Source organism: Emys orbicularis, chromosome 3 (assembly GCF_028017835.1).
Source record: "Emys orbicularis isolate rEmyOrb1 chromosome 3, rEmyOrb1.hap1, whole genome shotgun sequence".
Lineage (NCBI taxonomy): Eukaryota > Metazoa > Chordata > Testudines > Emydidae > Emys > Emys orbicularis.
In genome coordinates, this window is record NC_088685.1 from 118,158,160 (window position 1) to 118,174,909 (window position 16,750).

The 16,750-nt window shown below is 39.9% G+C and overlaps 1 protein-coding gene across 1 annotated transcript in view; it reads right to left on the reverse strand.

Annotated features, from left to right (window-relative positions):
- The window catches only part of LOC135876245 (nesprin-1-like), a 112,627-nt gene that overhangs the window by 17,535 nt on the left and 78,342 nt on the right, over positions 1-16,750 (reverse strand). Inside the window, exons 17-24 of the mRNA XM_065401442.1 lie at positions 16,583-16,747; positions 14,588-14,740; positions 13,983-14,126; positions 12,282-12,455; positions 10,092-10,250; positions 4,901-5,065; positions 4,236-4,370; positions 60-218 (exon numbers count right to left, since the gene is read on the reverse strand). Of these exons, the coding sequence (XP_065257514.1) occupies positions 60-218; positions 4,236-4,370; positions 4,901-5,065; positions 10,092-10,250; positions 12,282-12,455; positions 13,983-14,126; positions 14,588-14,740; positions 16,583-16,747 (1,254 nt within the window). The remainder of the gene's footprint in view (positions 1-59; positions 219-4,235; positions 4,371-4,900; positions 5,066-10,091; positions 10,251-12,281; positions 12,456-13,982; positions 14,127-14,587; positions 14,741-16,582; positions 16,748-16,750) is intronic.

Here is a 16,750-nt window from a genome sequence, read left to right on the forward strand (position 1 = left end):
TATCCTTTGTATTTGAATGCATTTACACACATATCCACTTGGTGGCACATGGTGCATACCTTGTGCTCTTTGATGATCTTTTCACTGCCCTTGCTGGATACCAGCTTGTTCTCTCTAGCAAGTTCAGATCTACACTCTTCCACTGTGCCTAGGAGTTTGCTTTTCTCCACTTCAATCTTCAGATGGACCAAATGATAGGGGGCTTCTGCCTGGAGATCCTATACTCCATAGGGAAAAAAACAAACACAGAAAGCAAGCATGATTCTCATTCATCCAATGTAAGGCTACTAAATGAGAATTATAGAACAATTTTTAAAGTGCAACAGAAATCACATACATGCTATTATACACACAGAACAGATGTTTTTCAGCATTCATGTATGAAGGGAAATAAAATAAATCTATTACACAGAATTATTAGTTATATACTTAGATCACAAGCTCTTTAGGACAGGTACCTTCTTTCACAATAGTGACAGGTTTCAGAGTGGTAGCCATGTTAGTCTGTATAAGCAAAAACAACGAGGTGGTACCTTAGAGACTAACAGATTTATTTGGGCATAAGACTGTCCAGTTTGGCCAATGTACATTGCAGAGGGGTATTGCAGGCACTTAATGGTATGTGGACAGTCTCTACGCAAAAGAATAAATGGACACAAATCTGACATCAGGAATCATAACATTCAAAAAGCAGTAGGAGACCACTTCAATCTCTCTGGTCACTCAATAACAGACCTTAACGTGGCAATTCTTCAAAAAAAACCTTAAAAAACAGACTCCAACATGAAACTACAGAACTGGAATTAATTTGCAAACTGGACACCATCAGATTAGGCCTGAATAAAGACTGGGAGTGGTTGGGTCATTACAAAACCTAAACCTGAAATCCCCAATACTAATTTCTCCCTACTGTTACTCACACCTTCTTGTCAACTGTCTGAAATGGGCCGCTCTCATTACCACTTCAAAAGTTATTTTTCGTCCTTGGTATCCTACTGTTAATTGATTTGTCTCGTTAGACTGACCTCACACTTGGTAAGGCAACTCACATCTTTTCATGTATTTATAGCTGCTCCTGTATTTTCCACTCCATGCATCTGATGAAGTGGGTTCTAGCCCACGAAAGCTTATGCCCAAATAAATTTGTTAGTCTCTAAGGTGCCACAAGGACTCCTCGTTGTTTTCACAATAGTGTGTACAGTGCCTAGCACAGTGAGGTTCTGATTTATGACTGGGGCTTCTAGGTGCTACCTCAATAGAAATAAATAATGAAGATAATAATAGTGTGGCTACATTAGCAACAGCCCCCCAAGGGCACCTGCTTTTGTGTATATGAAAAGCCACAGGCTCACACAAAATGTGACTTATTAGGGGCAGGATTTTCCAAAATGGCCAGTGTTGGCCTAATATTGCTTGCATTGCAGTCAATGGTAAAATTCCCAGAGAATTAGGCCAATGCTGCGTGCTTTTGAAAACCCCACTCTAGATATTTAGCTACCCCAATGATGTATGCAAGATGAACTCAAATGGAGAGCTTTGTGCTTCCCCAGATGTTGAACCTGAATATTCTGTAGGCATATTCTGAGAGGACTATTTGAAAACTTGGCTCATAAAGTATAATAAAATTATTCCGTGACTTATTATCAGTCTTTGCTCAGTCACTTTAGTCTTTGGCAATAAGCACTGTTTAAACTGAAAGCCTAGTCTATTAAAAATCTGTTTTATTAGTGTTACTACAGTAACTACAGGCAGCTCTGCTTCAGTGTAAAGCATGAAAAGGTTAGGTGATATTAAAGGCAGCACTAGTAGCAGCACTGGTACCACCTCTTATTTCTCGACACTTCCCATTATAAAACTCGGTTTTCAGCTGCTTTCAACTTTTCCAAACTTTAACTGTTCTGGCTGAAATTTTCCATGTGAGATGTCTGTCTCAGGCTGATGGTGTTTTCTTTTTTTTAATTTCAGCCAAAACAGTTCAGCCATTTCCAAGAATGAGACTAGGGAAAAAACAAAGTCTGGGCATTAGAAATGAGAGTTGGGACGGGTTCGGCAAGGAGACTGGAAATGCGGGATGTGAGACTGGGAGCAAATAGATGGAGTGGAAAGACTGAGATTGGATGAGGACCCTGGGAAGAGACTGGGACTGTCTGGGCAGTGGGAAGAAGGTTGGGTGGAGGGGAGACACATCTGACAAGAAGCTAGGATGTAAGGGGAGAACTGGGACAAGGAGATGGCTGGTGGAGAGACACTGAGATTGGAGCTCAGGGAGGGAGGGAGACTGAGACTGGGAGCCAATGGCGAGGGGGAATGTGGGCAGGGGGTGACTGGAAGCTGGGGGAAGAGGACTACTTCAATGAGGAGTCGAGAGGGGAAAACTGGTACTGGCTAGGCAAGGAAACTGGCACTAAAAACCTGGGGAGAGAACTGGAAATAACAGGGAAAGGAGACCGAATCACGGACACGGGGGGAGGGAGACTGGGACTGGTATTCCAGTGGGGTAGACTACAACTGGGTGGGAACGGAGACTGGGACTGAGATTAGAAATCTGAGGAGTGGAGATTGGGTAGGTGAGGAGAATGAGATTGTGATGAGGAGTCAGGGATGGGAAAGACACAGGACTGGAACAAGAAGAAGTTGGAAGGGAGGTAACAGAAGGGATCAAGCTAGGGAGGAAACAGACAGAAGAGTCTCTACCCACTAAAGCACACACCCCTCCTGAACCTGAAATGGAGCCCAAGATTCCTGGGTCTCACCATTCTTCTTCTGTCAGGAAATATCTGTGAAACCCACTGACAAAATGTGTGTCTCTTCCCCCTGTTGTGCTGGTCCATATAGAGGAGGATAACCTACTACTGCTATCAGTTAGTCCATTAGCTCAAGTAGGAGACTGTGTGGTGGAATCTAAAGGTTCCAACTCTGCTGATGATCCATGTGGGTGTCAACATGATGCCACATGATGGATTTTTTTTTCAGTTTGCTTTTTTTAAAAAAAACTAGGAAATTACACACAAAAATCTACATTAAAAGAACAAAGTCAAGTACTCAAAAGTAGAAAGTGCCAGAATTAAATATGTCTTAGAAATCTTACTTTAACCCCACTGTGTGTATACATTATGATACAGTCCTTAAATACATGATCACATACTGTGTTTTCCACATGACCCCTGCATCATTCAGTGCACAGGATGGACCTGCTCTGGGAGATGAATCAGGGCTGCATAGTAAAGGAGGTTGTCATCTGTAGGACCCCTATCTCATTTGTTTCAGAAGTTGGAAGGTGTGTAGTGAATGAGGCAGAGGACTGCAGGAAGAGAAAGGTGGGTCTCATGATTTAGAAAGCTGAATGTTGCCCTGGAAAACTGGCCACCAAGTTTCTATGTGACGGTGGGCATCTCACTTACACTAAATTCTTCACAGGTGGTCATTAGCTGTGTGTTCCTCATTCTCTGGGTGCCCAACTTGGGTTTGATTTGCAGAAGTGCTAAGTATTCACAGGTGCAAATGAAGACAATGGGAACTGTGTTCAAATATATAAAGATATAAAGCAATATACTACTAAATACTCTGAAAAATCAAGTCCTGGGTGTTTCAAATTGAGCAATATGTTTAACCTAATCCTCAGTTGTGCCTCAGTTCCCCATTTCTCTAATGGGGATAACTTCCCTCACCTCACAGAGGTATTGTGAAGATTAACTCATCAAAGTCTACGAAGCACTCAGATACTATAGTGACGGGTGACACAAGAATGCCCATGAAGAAATTAATAATTCTGTCTGTGTTTGAATAGTACAATAACTAAGGTCTAGAGCCACACACTAAACAATGAGGGGAAAAGAAAATATTGAATAGCTGCTATTTAAGTGAACACTATCCATCCTGTGTTCTGAATGACACAGGCATCCTATGGAAAAAGTAGTATGTGACCACATAATTAATGACTGTATCATAATGCATATGCACAGGGGGACCAAATTAAACTTGCACAGGCAAGCTTAATTCTGGCATTTCCATTACTTTTGAGTGCTCGACTTTGCAACTGTAATAATATTCTTTTAACATAGTTTTGTGTAATTGTATTTGATTTTACAGTCAATGTGTCTTTACTATTCAGAAAGAGGAAAAAGGAAGAAGAGGGACAAGATGTCCCCTGTTTCCATCCACAACATATTGCTTGGGCAGTTGGGCCTCTGGAGCTATTCAGTTTTCAATTCCAGAGTTCTAATTTAAATACTAACCTTCCACTGCTTATGGAGTTTCCTAACAGCTTCCTGCAGACTGTGTTGTTCTTGCTCAGGAAGGATGTCCGTAAGTTCATCACAAGCTTTCAGGAAGGCATTAAGCACTCTTTGGTCCAACTGGCTGAAAAACTCCTGATGTTGAAAGTAAAGGTTAGAAGATTAAGTTGCTTAGTGTTATTGATATGGAAAGCAGCAGGAATGAAGTTCAGAATTACATATTTTATACTACCACATACAAGCTCTCTGCAAGTTTGGAAGATAGCTGCATTAAAAAGACTGAATTCAAGTTAAGAAATGGTACAATATTTAGCAGGAAGTTGGAGGAGTTAGCAGGAGATATTCCTGAATAATTTCTAAAGTAGAGCATCAACTAACTCTTGTACATTTCAGCAACTGTACAGAGTTGGTAGCTTATACACATAGGATTCTGCACTGAAACAGTATTTTTAAAGAAGAATAAAAGTAGTAATATTACCAATTAGCTCATTTACTTAATAAGAACTCCTATATTTTTTCTTGCCACTACATCCTCCTGAACAGTATCATTCTAACATCAGATTCCCTGTCATTTATAAGATTAAATAGACTTTGTACTAGTGTAACATATGTCCATTGTTAAAGCCTACATAGTGACTGCAATGAATGTCAGAGAATCTACTCACAGTATGTTTCCTGAGAAGTTCTTCGGGATTTCCTTTTTCTTCTAGGCATCCATTGGCAATTTGTAGCACTTTCTCTAGTTCTGCCCTGGACTCCTCAAATTTTTTCATCAAACGGCTATTTGCTTCTACATTTTTTCTCCAGTCACCAGTCTTCTTGACCATATCCTAAATTACAAGTGAAGAAACAATGATCTTGTATTTTTTCCCCAGATTATTTTCTGAATGATGATCTTTATTGACTATACTATCCACAGTCCTTCATTAAAATGTTTCCTGCTGCCCTTTGGGTTTATGGTGTTCACAGCTTCTCCTCTGGTACCTATAAATGTCCATGTTAATCTAATTCTCCCATTAAAATAGAATAAAACTAATGTAATGAATCTGGGGGATTTCCATATGACCTATCATTGTGACCTTTTTTAGACCTTTTTTATGCGAAGCAAGTCTTGAAATGTAAACTGGGGCTGGTACTGTAGGAAGTTTCTCACTGGGATTTTTCTAAAGATCACAAGTTATTCATGGTCCCCTCCCATCAGAGACACCCTGGTTTGGCATTTGAGACCCATGAACTACAGGTCTCTTGATTTTTGAGGGGCCTAAACCAACCTCCAGATGTGGAGGTTGGCAAAAAAGTTATTTCCATCTAGCTGCCTGCATCTGAGCACTGTGAATACTGCTCAGTACTGTGAAAGGCAGTCACTCTTATGGTTTAATCCCAACTCTAACACTCAATCCTTCTGTGGTCTTTGTCAAATCACTTAACTTTTTTTGCTTTAGTTTCCGAATCTGCAAAATGAGGGGAACAATACTTACTGATGAGAAGAAGAGAATGGAGAATATATTGTGTTTGTGTTAGCTAATGTTTCTAGAGTTCAAATACACAAGTTCTCTTATTCACCAAGTTGCATAAAAAACCCACAAAGGGCTCGAAGCAATAAGCCCCCACAGAAAACCAACAATCCAAAAAACTTTTCTGTAGCATACCTAGCTGCACTTCTCTTGCAGCAAGAAGCCTGAAGATACCAACAATGGCAACAACCCCTGCTCACCATAGACACTTTAAAGAACAGTGGTTTTCAAACTTTTGGAGCAGAGACCCCACCCCCCTTTGAATTACAATTTTTGGTTGTGTCCTCCCCCAACCCAGACAAAAATAGACACATGCAAAAGTATGCTTGATAGCCTATTCATAAACCTAACAGAGATCTTAGCACAACTGTAATTAAATTACAAATACACCGATACTTTAATGTGAAGGGTGTGCCTGTTTCTCTGTGGACAGTTTATCAATTTGTAAGGATTTTTTTTGAAACTGACATTCTGAGGTTGTCCTCCACTTCCAATCTCAGATGGTACTTTGTCTTTAGCATAGCCAATACAGAGAATCTGATCTCACACAAATAAGATGAACCAAACCAAACAGAGAATCTGATCACACACTTTGACAAAGCAGGATATTATGAGCAAACTTTCAACCAAAAATCCCCTAAAGACTTTTTTTTAAATTGACTGTCCAGGGTGCTATCACTCTGAAGTTCAATCAGCTTGTCCTGAATGTCATTTGAGAGATGGGACAAGGTCACTGCTTCAGCTACAAAACTGGCTCTGAGAGAAGTCAAGTGATTCTCAGTTGGCTCCACAACACTGAATAGTTCAGATTCTGTTTCGTCGATAACATCAGTTAACAACAGAACTGGAATGCTTAAACCAGTTTTGATTTTTGTTTTCCAGAGATCTAGTTTTCTCTTGAATGCCAATATTTTGTTGTGCAAGTAAAAAATTGTACTTTCTGCTCCTTGCAAAAAGACAATGCAAAAAGAATTCATTTTATCAAAAAATATCAGCAAGGTAAGCCAAAAGCACAAGCCAGCAGGGATCACACAGTGTCTCTGCACTGGTGAAATTCAAATCCACCAGAAAAAGTCAAATTTCGTTTCGCAGTTCATAAACACGTTGCAACACTTTCCCACTGATAGCGAACTGACTTCCATGTGAAACAACAAAGCATCATGCTCCGCTCCCATTTCTGCAAAAAGCATTGCAAAGAGAAGTACCTTTGTGGGCTGTGTCTTGATAAAGTTCACGATTTTAACAGCAGAACTGTAAGTGCGTGATCCATGTTTCGACTTGCAAAGGCTTTGCAGTGTATCACACAATGAGTCCACAAAATATGTGGCACAATTTCAAACACTTTGGCCTTTAAGCCTGCCCTACCTTCAGACTCAGAAGGGGCTCTATCCATGCAGAGTTCGATGCAGGCTTCCCACTTCAACTCGTGAGAAGTTAGAAAGTCATTTAAAATGTTAAACAGTTCAGATCCAGTTGCATGAATCTTAATTGGCTTCCAGAACAAAAAAAATCTCCCAATATTGATGTTCCGTGAGAGTACCAAACGTAAGCAATTAAATGAGCTTTTGATATATGCGTTGCTTCATCCAACTGGATTTCAAATAAACTGGTTTGCAATCAAGAGATCAGCTGTGCCATTATATTTTCTGACATGTCAAAGATTTGGCAGCTGACTGTGTTGTCTGACAGCAGGATCATTTTAACTTCTCTGCCACACTGTCACCAAGCCTAGTCCTGCCAACGTCAATTGCTGCTGGGAGAATCAGTTTTTCCCTAATTGTGTAAGGCTTTTTATTCTTGGCAATGTGGTATGCAACTGGATACGATGCTTTTAAATCACTTGCAGGGGTGGATACCACATTTTTCACTGTGTTTTTTTGTTGGTTAATTTCTTGTAGCTTTCGTTGGAAAAAATCTCTGTTCTTTCCTACCAGATTCCATGTTTTGATTCTAAATGGCGTCTTAATTTTGTTGGCTTCAGGCTATTGTTTGCTAAAGTTACTGCACACACTACACATTGAGGCCTGATTTCTCCGCTAACAGCAATGGAAGTGAAACCAAAATGCAAATATGCTTCATCATATTTTCTTGTTTTTGCAGATTTTTTGTCTGTAATGACTTTAGCCATTTCAGTTTCTGCCTTTCGTTTCGGAACACTACCATCCTTTGGCAATAACTACCAATCCATTTTTCACCAGCGGAAAAAGCACGGCATAACTGCTTGCTGTAATGACAGGATACAATATACTGAACCGGAAGGTGGGAAAGGTAATTATTGCTATAGAAATGATCGTCGGCTTATAATTAAATACATGGCAACACTTTCCTGTCTACTGCATCAGCAGCCTTGTATTGTCCAAAAAAGTCCATCTGATTAAATCAGTTGCAAAATGTTTACTCCTACTTAAGGCCGCACTTAATTTGCAATATTGCAGAAATTGCAGATCCCACAATATTAGGACTCCACCGCAAATTTGCCAGCCTGGTGGCTGACAGCGGGAGTTCTACTTCAAATGTAAACTGAGATAAAACTAACTACCCACTCTTATAAGATTGGAATAATGTATAACATGAGCTACTTATCAAGCTCCATCAACTGAACCTGCCTTTGTAACCCATAAATATAACCCAAGAAAACACTTTTAAAATGATAAGTCATAAAATGACATCTACAGATCTTCACTGAGAATCCAGATGTTCAGAAATGCTCAATGATAGCATTTAGACCAGTGGTTCTCAAACTTTTGTACTGGTGACCCTTTTCACATAGTAAGCCTCTGAGTGTGACTCCCCTTATAAATTAAAACCACTTTTAAAAATATTTAAAACATTATAAATGCTGGAGGCGAAGCGGGGTTTGGGGTGGAGGCTGACAGCTTGCGAGCCCCCATGTAATAACCTCGCAACCCCCTGAGGGGTCCCGACCCCCAGTTTAAGAACCCCTGATTTAGACAATCAGCACTTCAGTGTAGCTTAAAATTCAAGACACTACATTTCATAAAGTAATTAAGAGTCCAATTATGCCACCCTTATATTGAATAGCACATTAAAAGGAGTGTCGTTGAAACCAACATTTGGAAAATCTGACCCTAAAACCGTACTGGATAATTATGTGCCAGACTTTGTTACACTTACTAAAGTTGTATAAGTACTTTACTACTCAAATAGTCCAGAAAATATCAATGAAACTATTCACAGAGTAAAATACTACTTCAAGTGAGTAAGTGAGACAGATTTTGGCACTAAATGTGGAGTACTATATAAACCAACTGTAACTGTGATTTATTTCCAGTGGAAAAACAAACCCAGCAACACTGAGTTTTGCAAAGATCGCCATGCTCCATTCCTTGAGTGGGGTGGGGTGCATGAACAGATGGTTGCCAATGAGAGCCGGGATAACACATGTTGATAGAGAGGTCTGGGCAGTAACACAGAAGGGCAGTCCCTCTGTGTGGATCTTCAAACCCCGTGAACAGATGGCCTGAAATCTGTGGGATTTCTCTGTTGATCTCAGGTTATCAGAGGGGTGCAGAGGACTTCTGACACCTCTAGGTCATTACATGGAGAAGCAGACCCCAAGCTCCCTGCACACAGGACACCATGAAAACCTGAGAGACTCAATTCACAGAGCTTTCTGAAGTATCTCCTCCCCTCCCACTGATCTAGTCTTTATTTCTACTGCAACTTCAAATTCTAAAAAAGGGGAATTATCCCACTGCATCATGGCACTGTTGGTACAGATGGGAGTAAGGGAAAGATTTCAATGAGAATGAGCATCTGTGGCTGTGTATAAGTATATTGTATTAAAGTATTAAAAGTATATTAGATTTTAAAGTAATTTAGTTACATCAGTGCAAGTTTTATAATACAGATAAGCCCCGTGTTTGGTTTAAAGAGTATGTGGGTGTCAGGAGAAGAGAAAAACAAAGGAAACTTCTTTGTGCTCCCTGTGGCAACAGCTGAAGACTGATAGAAAGCGAAGAGAACACAGTAACAACAAGTGCATACTAAGGGTATGTATGTATACACAGCAACTAGGCCCCTGTGGCTGGCCCATGTCAGCAGACTCGGGCTCGCAGAGCTCAGGCTGCAGTGTTGTTTCACTGCTATGTAGATGTCTGGGCTCGGGCTGGAGCCTGGGCTCTAGGACCCTGTGAGGTTGGAGGGTTCCAGAGCTCGGGTTCCAGCCCGAGCCCAGAAGTCTACAAAGCAATGAAACACCCCCGCAACCAGAGCTCCACAAGTCTGAGTCAGCTGGCACAGTCCAGCTGCAGGTTTTTCTTTGCTGTGTAGACATACTCTAAGAGATTCTCAAAAATATACTAAGAAGCAAAAAAACTACCTGAAAAGCAACCTGGATCTCTGTGACCTTCTTCTGAAGCATCAATGGATCGAAATGTTGTAACACCTTACTCGAAGCCACAAACTTCAGAATGCCCTGACTGTTTCTCTCAATCAGGGACAGAGCTTTCTTGCAGTTTTCTTGGTATGCTACCAAATCCTGAAAGAAAGAAACACAATTCTGTTCTGGCCAGAAACAAAGAAAGGAAACGTTCAGGAAAAAAAACCTAGGGGGGCATTTGTGACAATAAGAAAATGGAAGTGGTCAGGCTCCATTAAGAACAATTTAAACAAGACATTAGAGAGAATAATATAGAGCAGGGGTCGGCAACCTTTCAGAAGTGATGTGCTGAGTCTTCATTTATTCACTCTGATTTAAGGTTTCTCGTGCCAGTAATACATTTTAACGTTTTTAGAAGGTCTCTTTCTATAAGTCTATAATATATAACTAAATTATTGTTGTATGTAAAGTAAATAAGGTTTTTAAAATGTTTAAGAAGCTTCATTTAAAATTAAATTAAAATGCAGAGCCCCCCGGCCAGGACCCGGGGTGTGAAAATCCAGGACCCGGGGTGTGAGTGCCACTGAAAATCAGCTGGCGTGCCGCCTTCGGCACCTGTGCCATAGGTTGCCTCCCCCTGATATAGATCCTGCAAACTTTTTCCAGGGGTGCTCAGCCCTTCCACAGGAATTCAGTCATACAGAACAGCTTGCAGGATAGGATCCATATGGGGGTTTCACAAAATGCCAGGGTCTTTTCTGGCTGTGTGACTCTGTCATTTACTCTTGATTTGGGTATTATTAATATCTGTACCCACCGTATCGATTGCAAAACAGATGCCTTCATTTATTCAGTGAGTAGCTAAAAGAGTGACAACTCTCCGTAACTTGCTAAAATGCTTACACATATGGTCCTTGCTGTCTATCAGTCCCGTTATTGGAATTTAAATGACCACAACAAATCATTAGACAAGAGAATCAGTAACTACAACTACACAAATAAGAAGAAAAATCTCATTAATTCTCATGAGAGGAAAGCACAGTGTGTCCCTTTACTATTTAATGAACTATCTATTCCATGATCTACTCAGCAGAAATCAGCAGCCTCTGTATAATCTGGCAGTCTGTCATGGATCTCAGTTCCATGGTTGGTAAATCCTTTTAGCAGAAATAAGCCATTTACTTAAATTATGATGTCTGGGCTATGGTAATCTAAAAGCTGGAGACTCCATGATAATGCACTCTCCTCATTCTGCAGCTCTGACACCTGTTTCATTTGGTGTCTATGCTCAGACAGGACAGGATTTGTTCAGGACAGTGAGGGAATTTAGATCAAGGCTGGACTGGCTCACATGCACAGTCAAGCTCAGCAGCCCAATATTATTTTTCTTCCAAAAACAAAGACATAGCTTCAAGTCACTGGTGGAGCACAGGCCCTCCCTGACTGAAGTGTGGCTCACATCTCCATAGTCATTGCAATTATAAAATAATTTCTAACTGTTCTTTCATATACTGCACTAAGTCCATTATTTTGCTAACAATATTATCTCCTTGTACTTGACTCTAAACAGCCCTTTAACATTCCAGCCTTACATTACAGATGCAAGATATTTTCTTCTGGATCCAATATGTCCTTCCATTGTCTAACACTGAGTTCCTGCATTTCTTCCTGCAGGACAGGTGGAAATTTAAGGCTCCATTACATTATATCTCCCCACCCCCAATGACTTCAAAGAAAACTCTTGTCAAACACATGGGAAGCCCACCAATGTCCATGAAAATCAATGGGAGTTCCTAAGCATTCTCAAGGAAATCCCAATGTTCACTGATGCTGTGTGCAATTGTATAGGGGCCTGATGTAGTTTCCATTGAAATCAAAGGAAAGTCTCCCACTGATTTCAGTGAGAGATGAAACAGGGCCCATATGAAGAGAAATCCACTTTCAGTTTATGTGAGTTTGTGGGAAAGTTGGTGGGCAGAGGTGAATTGTAGAGCTGGCATCTGTAGCCCAAAGAAAGTGTTTAAATATTATTAAATGAAGATTAAGAAATTGCCACTCAATTAAGAATTGCTCCTCAATTCTCGCTGCTGCAATCCAGAGTCCTAACAATCTAATGTGTTCCATAAATGCTCACAGGGAGTCTCTTATATTTTCCAGATAGGGTTTTGGGTGGTTTTTTTTTAAACTTACCTGGTGGTTTTGTTTAAAAACAGCTGCAGGTTGCACTTCAGGATCTAGGGCAGAAATTATTTCATTGACTTTCTCAAGAGACTCATAAAAATATGTAATTTGCTTTTCTAATTCTTCCAGAGGAGACAGCAGCTGCTGAGCTTCATAGAGCAGGACAGGACAACGCTCCTTAGTCTTTTGGCAACATAAAGAAAAAATCTCATTACAACAGAAAGTTACTGAAATGCAATAAACAATAAATAACCTTTCCATGTACACTAAGCCCTCTCCCTCTTTTAAAGGTAAATGGACCTGATATTTAGTTCTTATTCAAGCAAAAATTACCATTAATATCAAGTACTTCAGGATCTGGTAATATCTTCTTGCTACTATATTTCACCCAAAGTTATTTTAATATATGTGCACTAAATAGCATTTGAACTTTTGTGTGGGAGATCTCTTCTTTTATTCTCTGTTACACTATTTGCTATCTTCTATGTCATGGTCTCTCTCCTGCATTTCTCTTCCTCCCCTTCCACCTCCCTCCTTCTCTCTTCCATCCCATCCTTCCATTCTTACTTTATCTACATACCCATTCCTTTTTTTATTTCTTTTTATTCTCTTTCTCTCATTCTCTACATTGTCTCTGGCCCAATCCTGCATCCCTTACACAGGAGTGTTGCATATATATGATTTGCAAGATCATCTATCTCTCCCCACTGTACCCCTTCAGTTCTCCATCACTACTTCCCACTCAGCTTCTGTCTTTCACTACTCCATCCCCTTTATTGAGGTGAGTTTGAACTACTGTATTGGTTAAGAAGACAATATTGACAAAGAGTTGGTGGTGGTGGTGTGTGTGTGTTTTGTTTGGATTTTTACACCTATATATTTCTCTGTATTTCCCAACAGTAGAGCAATCAGGGTGGGGCTCTCGGCCAGTTTGAGTTGGACAAAAACACTCACCCTTTCACTATAGAAGTGTGAGTGTGCTTTTGGGGACAGCCTGTCAGTTTAGAAGTAGTGCAACGGTAGTGACACAAGCTAAGGTTCCATGCTCAGGCTTAAGCTCCATGAGATGATAAGGGTAAGAAAGAGTATCTCATATATAATAAAACCATCTATTCAACTCAGGAGGAGTGTTAATGACTTCAGGAAAAAGCTGCATACAACACTCTCTGACTATAAGGACAGGTCTGACTAATGCAGAGCATTTGGTGTGGAGAGGAACTTGCATATGAAAAGTGTGCACTGGTCTATTGTATATATGTACTGACATCCTGGTATGGGAGCTAGCACTCAGTCTAAATGCATACACCTGAAACATTATAATATATATAACTTCAATGATTTTTTCCAAGTGTATGCATTAGCTCCAATACTTCAGTTATACCAAAAACAAACAAACCCCATTTTATCTAACCCCCTAAGGTCTGGAGGGGGAGAAGAGATGTTTAACATAAATAGTTTAGGTTTTAGCTTGTGTCCATTGGAAATAAAGAGGGGTCAAAACCCGAGTGTAGGTTTGGCTTTATACAAACTCATTGTGTGAAACAAATCATAAGCAACCAACACTAGGCCTGGTTCAGATATGGGTCCCATTTTATTGAGTCCCCTGAGCTTGGGATTGGTGTGATACTTGGCTAAATGCCTGTTTGGGCCCATCTTTAATTACTAGTCCAACAGTAAACATACTGCACAGCAGAAAAGATATTCCAGGACCTTGCTTAGCTGTGCTTTGATCCCTGTCATAGTTGCAAGCATTTCATGGACTTCTTCTTGGGGAATTTCCTTTGTAACAAGCTGTGCTGTCCTTGTAATTATCTTGTACTGAGCTTCCATCACAGGCACCTTCTGTTTAATATCCTGCAACAAATATTTTAACAGGTACTGTTATGAATTCATGTGGCACATTAGCTTGTTCTCACAATAGCTGTAGGCAATAGATTCAACTCCCATTGACATCAATGGGATTTTTTCCATTGACTTCAACGAGTGTTGGACCAGGTCCAGAATGTATTTGATATATAGTAAGTGGAGGAGTTCATCTGCAAAGCTCTGTATTAAAGTTCAGCATTCAGCTGAAAATCTAGTGACACCCCTGCTTGTTGCATTAGAAATGTGTTCCTGAAACGTCACTCATAGAATGCAATCTTTTAGATTACCTAAAACACAAAATGCACCATTGTAGTATAAAAATGCTGATAATGGCTATGTAAATAAATAACTTTCTGATCCTTTCATAAAATTAAATAGTTAAATAATTCTCTCTTCTGGGAAGAAAAAAGAGAGAAAGAGAGACAGACAGACAGAAGGAAGAAACTCACCTCCAAATCTTGGACAAACATCTTGACATTTAGAAAGGACACTTCAACAGGCACAGAAAATTTTCCATTAGTGCCATCAGCAAAGGTAGACAATGTGGCAACACCATCCAAGTATTCCTTCCTCATTCTGTCAAATTCATCTGCCCGAGCATACTATGAAAAATGGAAAATAAAAACACAGAGAACATGTCAAAATATGCAATGCTGCTGCTTAAGGAAACTAACAGGTTCTTGGGTGTAACTGTTTAATTTTTCTTTTCTTTTTAGTCAGTGTGATTTGCTAGTGATCTTTTAAGCTAAGGATCCAGCAAGTCATTGGTTGGTTGTTTTTTTAAATTTTAGTATTGATTAATGAAGCACATAGTTCTTTTTAGAAATGGGAAACCTTGTTTCCAACCCCCCAAATGGCCCTCACTTCAATTCCATCCATGAAAGAAAACCCAAACATATTTTAAAATTTGGATCACTTCGAGAACTCCTTTCTCTCTCCAGTTTCTGAAGTGGACCTAACTCCACAACTCACTACTCCTGACCTACCAGTAGCCTTCCTTTTGAGGCTTCATATTTTACCCTTTACTCAGTTCTGGCCCTAGACCAGGACACATCCAACCTGAGCATCTACTTTCTCTCAAACTGTGATTTGCTAGTTTATCAGTTCAGTGGGTAAAATGCAAATAGTCTCCTAGTATTCTCAGTCACTGCAACCCTCTAACAGTGTCTTTGGGAATCTGGTTTTAATGATACAGCAAATATGGCAGCCTCTCCACTAAGGTCGTGGTGCCAGTCCATTCACATTCTCTGCATTGTTGACAGCAGTTGACTGTGAAGCTATTAACATCAGGAAATATAAATGCATCAGCATCTGCAGCTCAGCAGGGAGAGAGGCAGCCAAACAAAATTGGGGGAGGCTGGGAGGACTGAGGAGAGAGAGAGAGGGAGAGAAGTCAGGGAATTAGTTGAGGGCTGGGGTGAAGGAAGAACTGAGGAACTGTTAGATGGCACAAAATATACTGGAAAGAATTGAGTGGGAGAATTGTTAGAAGGTCATGGAGAGGGATGGGGTATTAGTGTTTGCAAAGTAAACTACTCTGCCCATCACTAGCAAATAATAAAGCTGTGACTAGGCTACAAGTAACAGTTTGAAAGGTTTAAAAAAACAAGAGCCAAATGCTGACCGCTTTACTTATGTGATATATTGACAGCAATGGGAATACTCATGAGAGTAAGGAGAACAGGATTTGGCCTCAGGTGAGTAGTCAAAAGTAATTAAATAAAAAAAATTCATTAGCCATATGATTACTTCAATGCAGATATTTTTAAATGTGTATATAAAGCTGTCAAATACTTTGGTACAAGTTATAACTCTCATCTTCCCTCACGCCATTTTGAATAACTTCTTAAAATAACATTTCTTTTCCAACCAGGTGAGTCTCTTTCCTGAAGCGAAGTTTTTTGTTCTCTGTGCCTTGTAGAGCACAAGACAACAATGATGTCAGAATAGCTTTGGGAATGGGATTGGTTGATTAATGTGTGCTGCCTCTACTGCTGACTGGCTTTAGCCCTATGATAAGTAGGTGCAACTGACAGTAAAAAGCATTAGATGCATCCACTTACACTAGGGCTAAATTTGGCTCTATAGATTCTACATAAACAATGGCTATTTTTTGAAAATCGTTTTAATTTCTCAACTATAGAGAATGTGCATTTTTTTAAAAAGTCAAGGTCAAATATTATGGAGATAAGCTACAAAGTATGTTTGCTGCTGAACTTGAACAAACCATCTCTATCCATCTTTTTAAAAAGGAACAAATGCAACCAACTATTCTGGTGGCATGTATTGATTTACAATTTACATATTATATACATTTACATTAGACATGGCCCTTGGGCTCCTGGTAAATTGTCCATGCAGGCTTTAGTGGTGCAAACCTTAGGCAGCCTTGCTGCACTGCAATGGTAAAATAATTATTTAAATATAACCATAACAACACATACTTGCTTAACTTTCATAAACAACTCTCTCCATCTTCCATTTAGTAGCAGCAGCTGTTGTTTAAGATCTCTGGAAATAGTCTCATCACAAGTTTCAATAAGAAAGTTACCAGCATCATTCATGGCTGTGTGCTGCTGGATCCAATGAGGTAAATGTCGGAAAAAATCCTA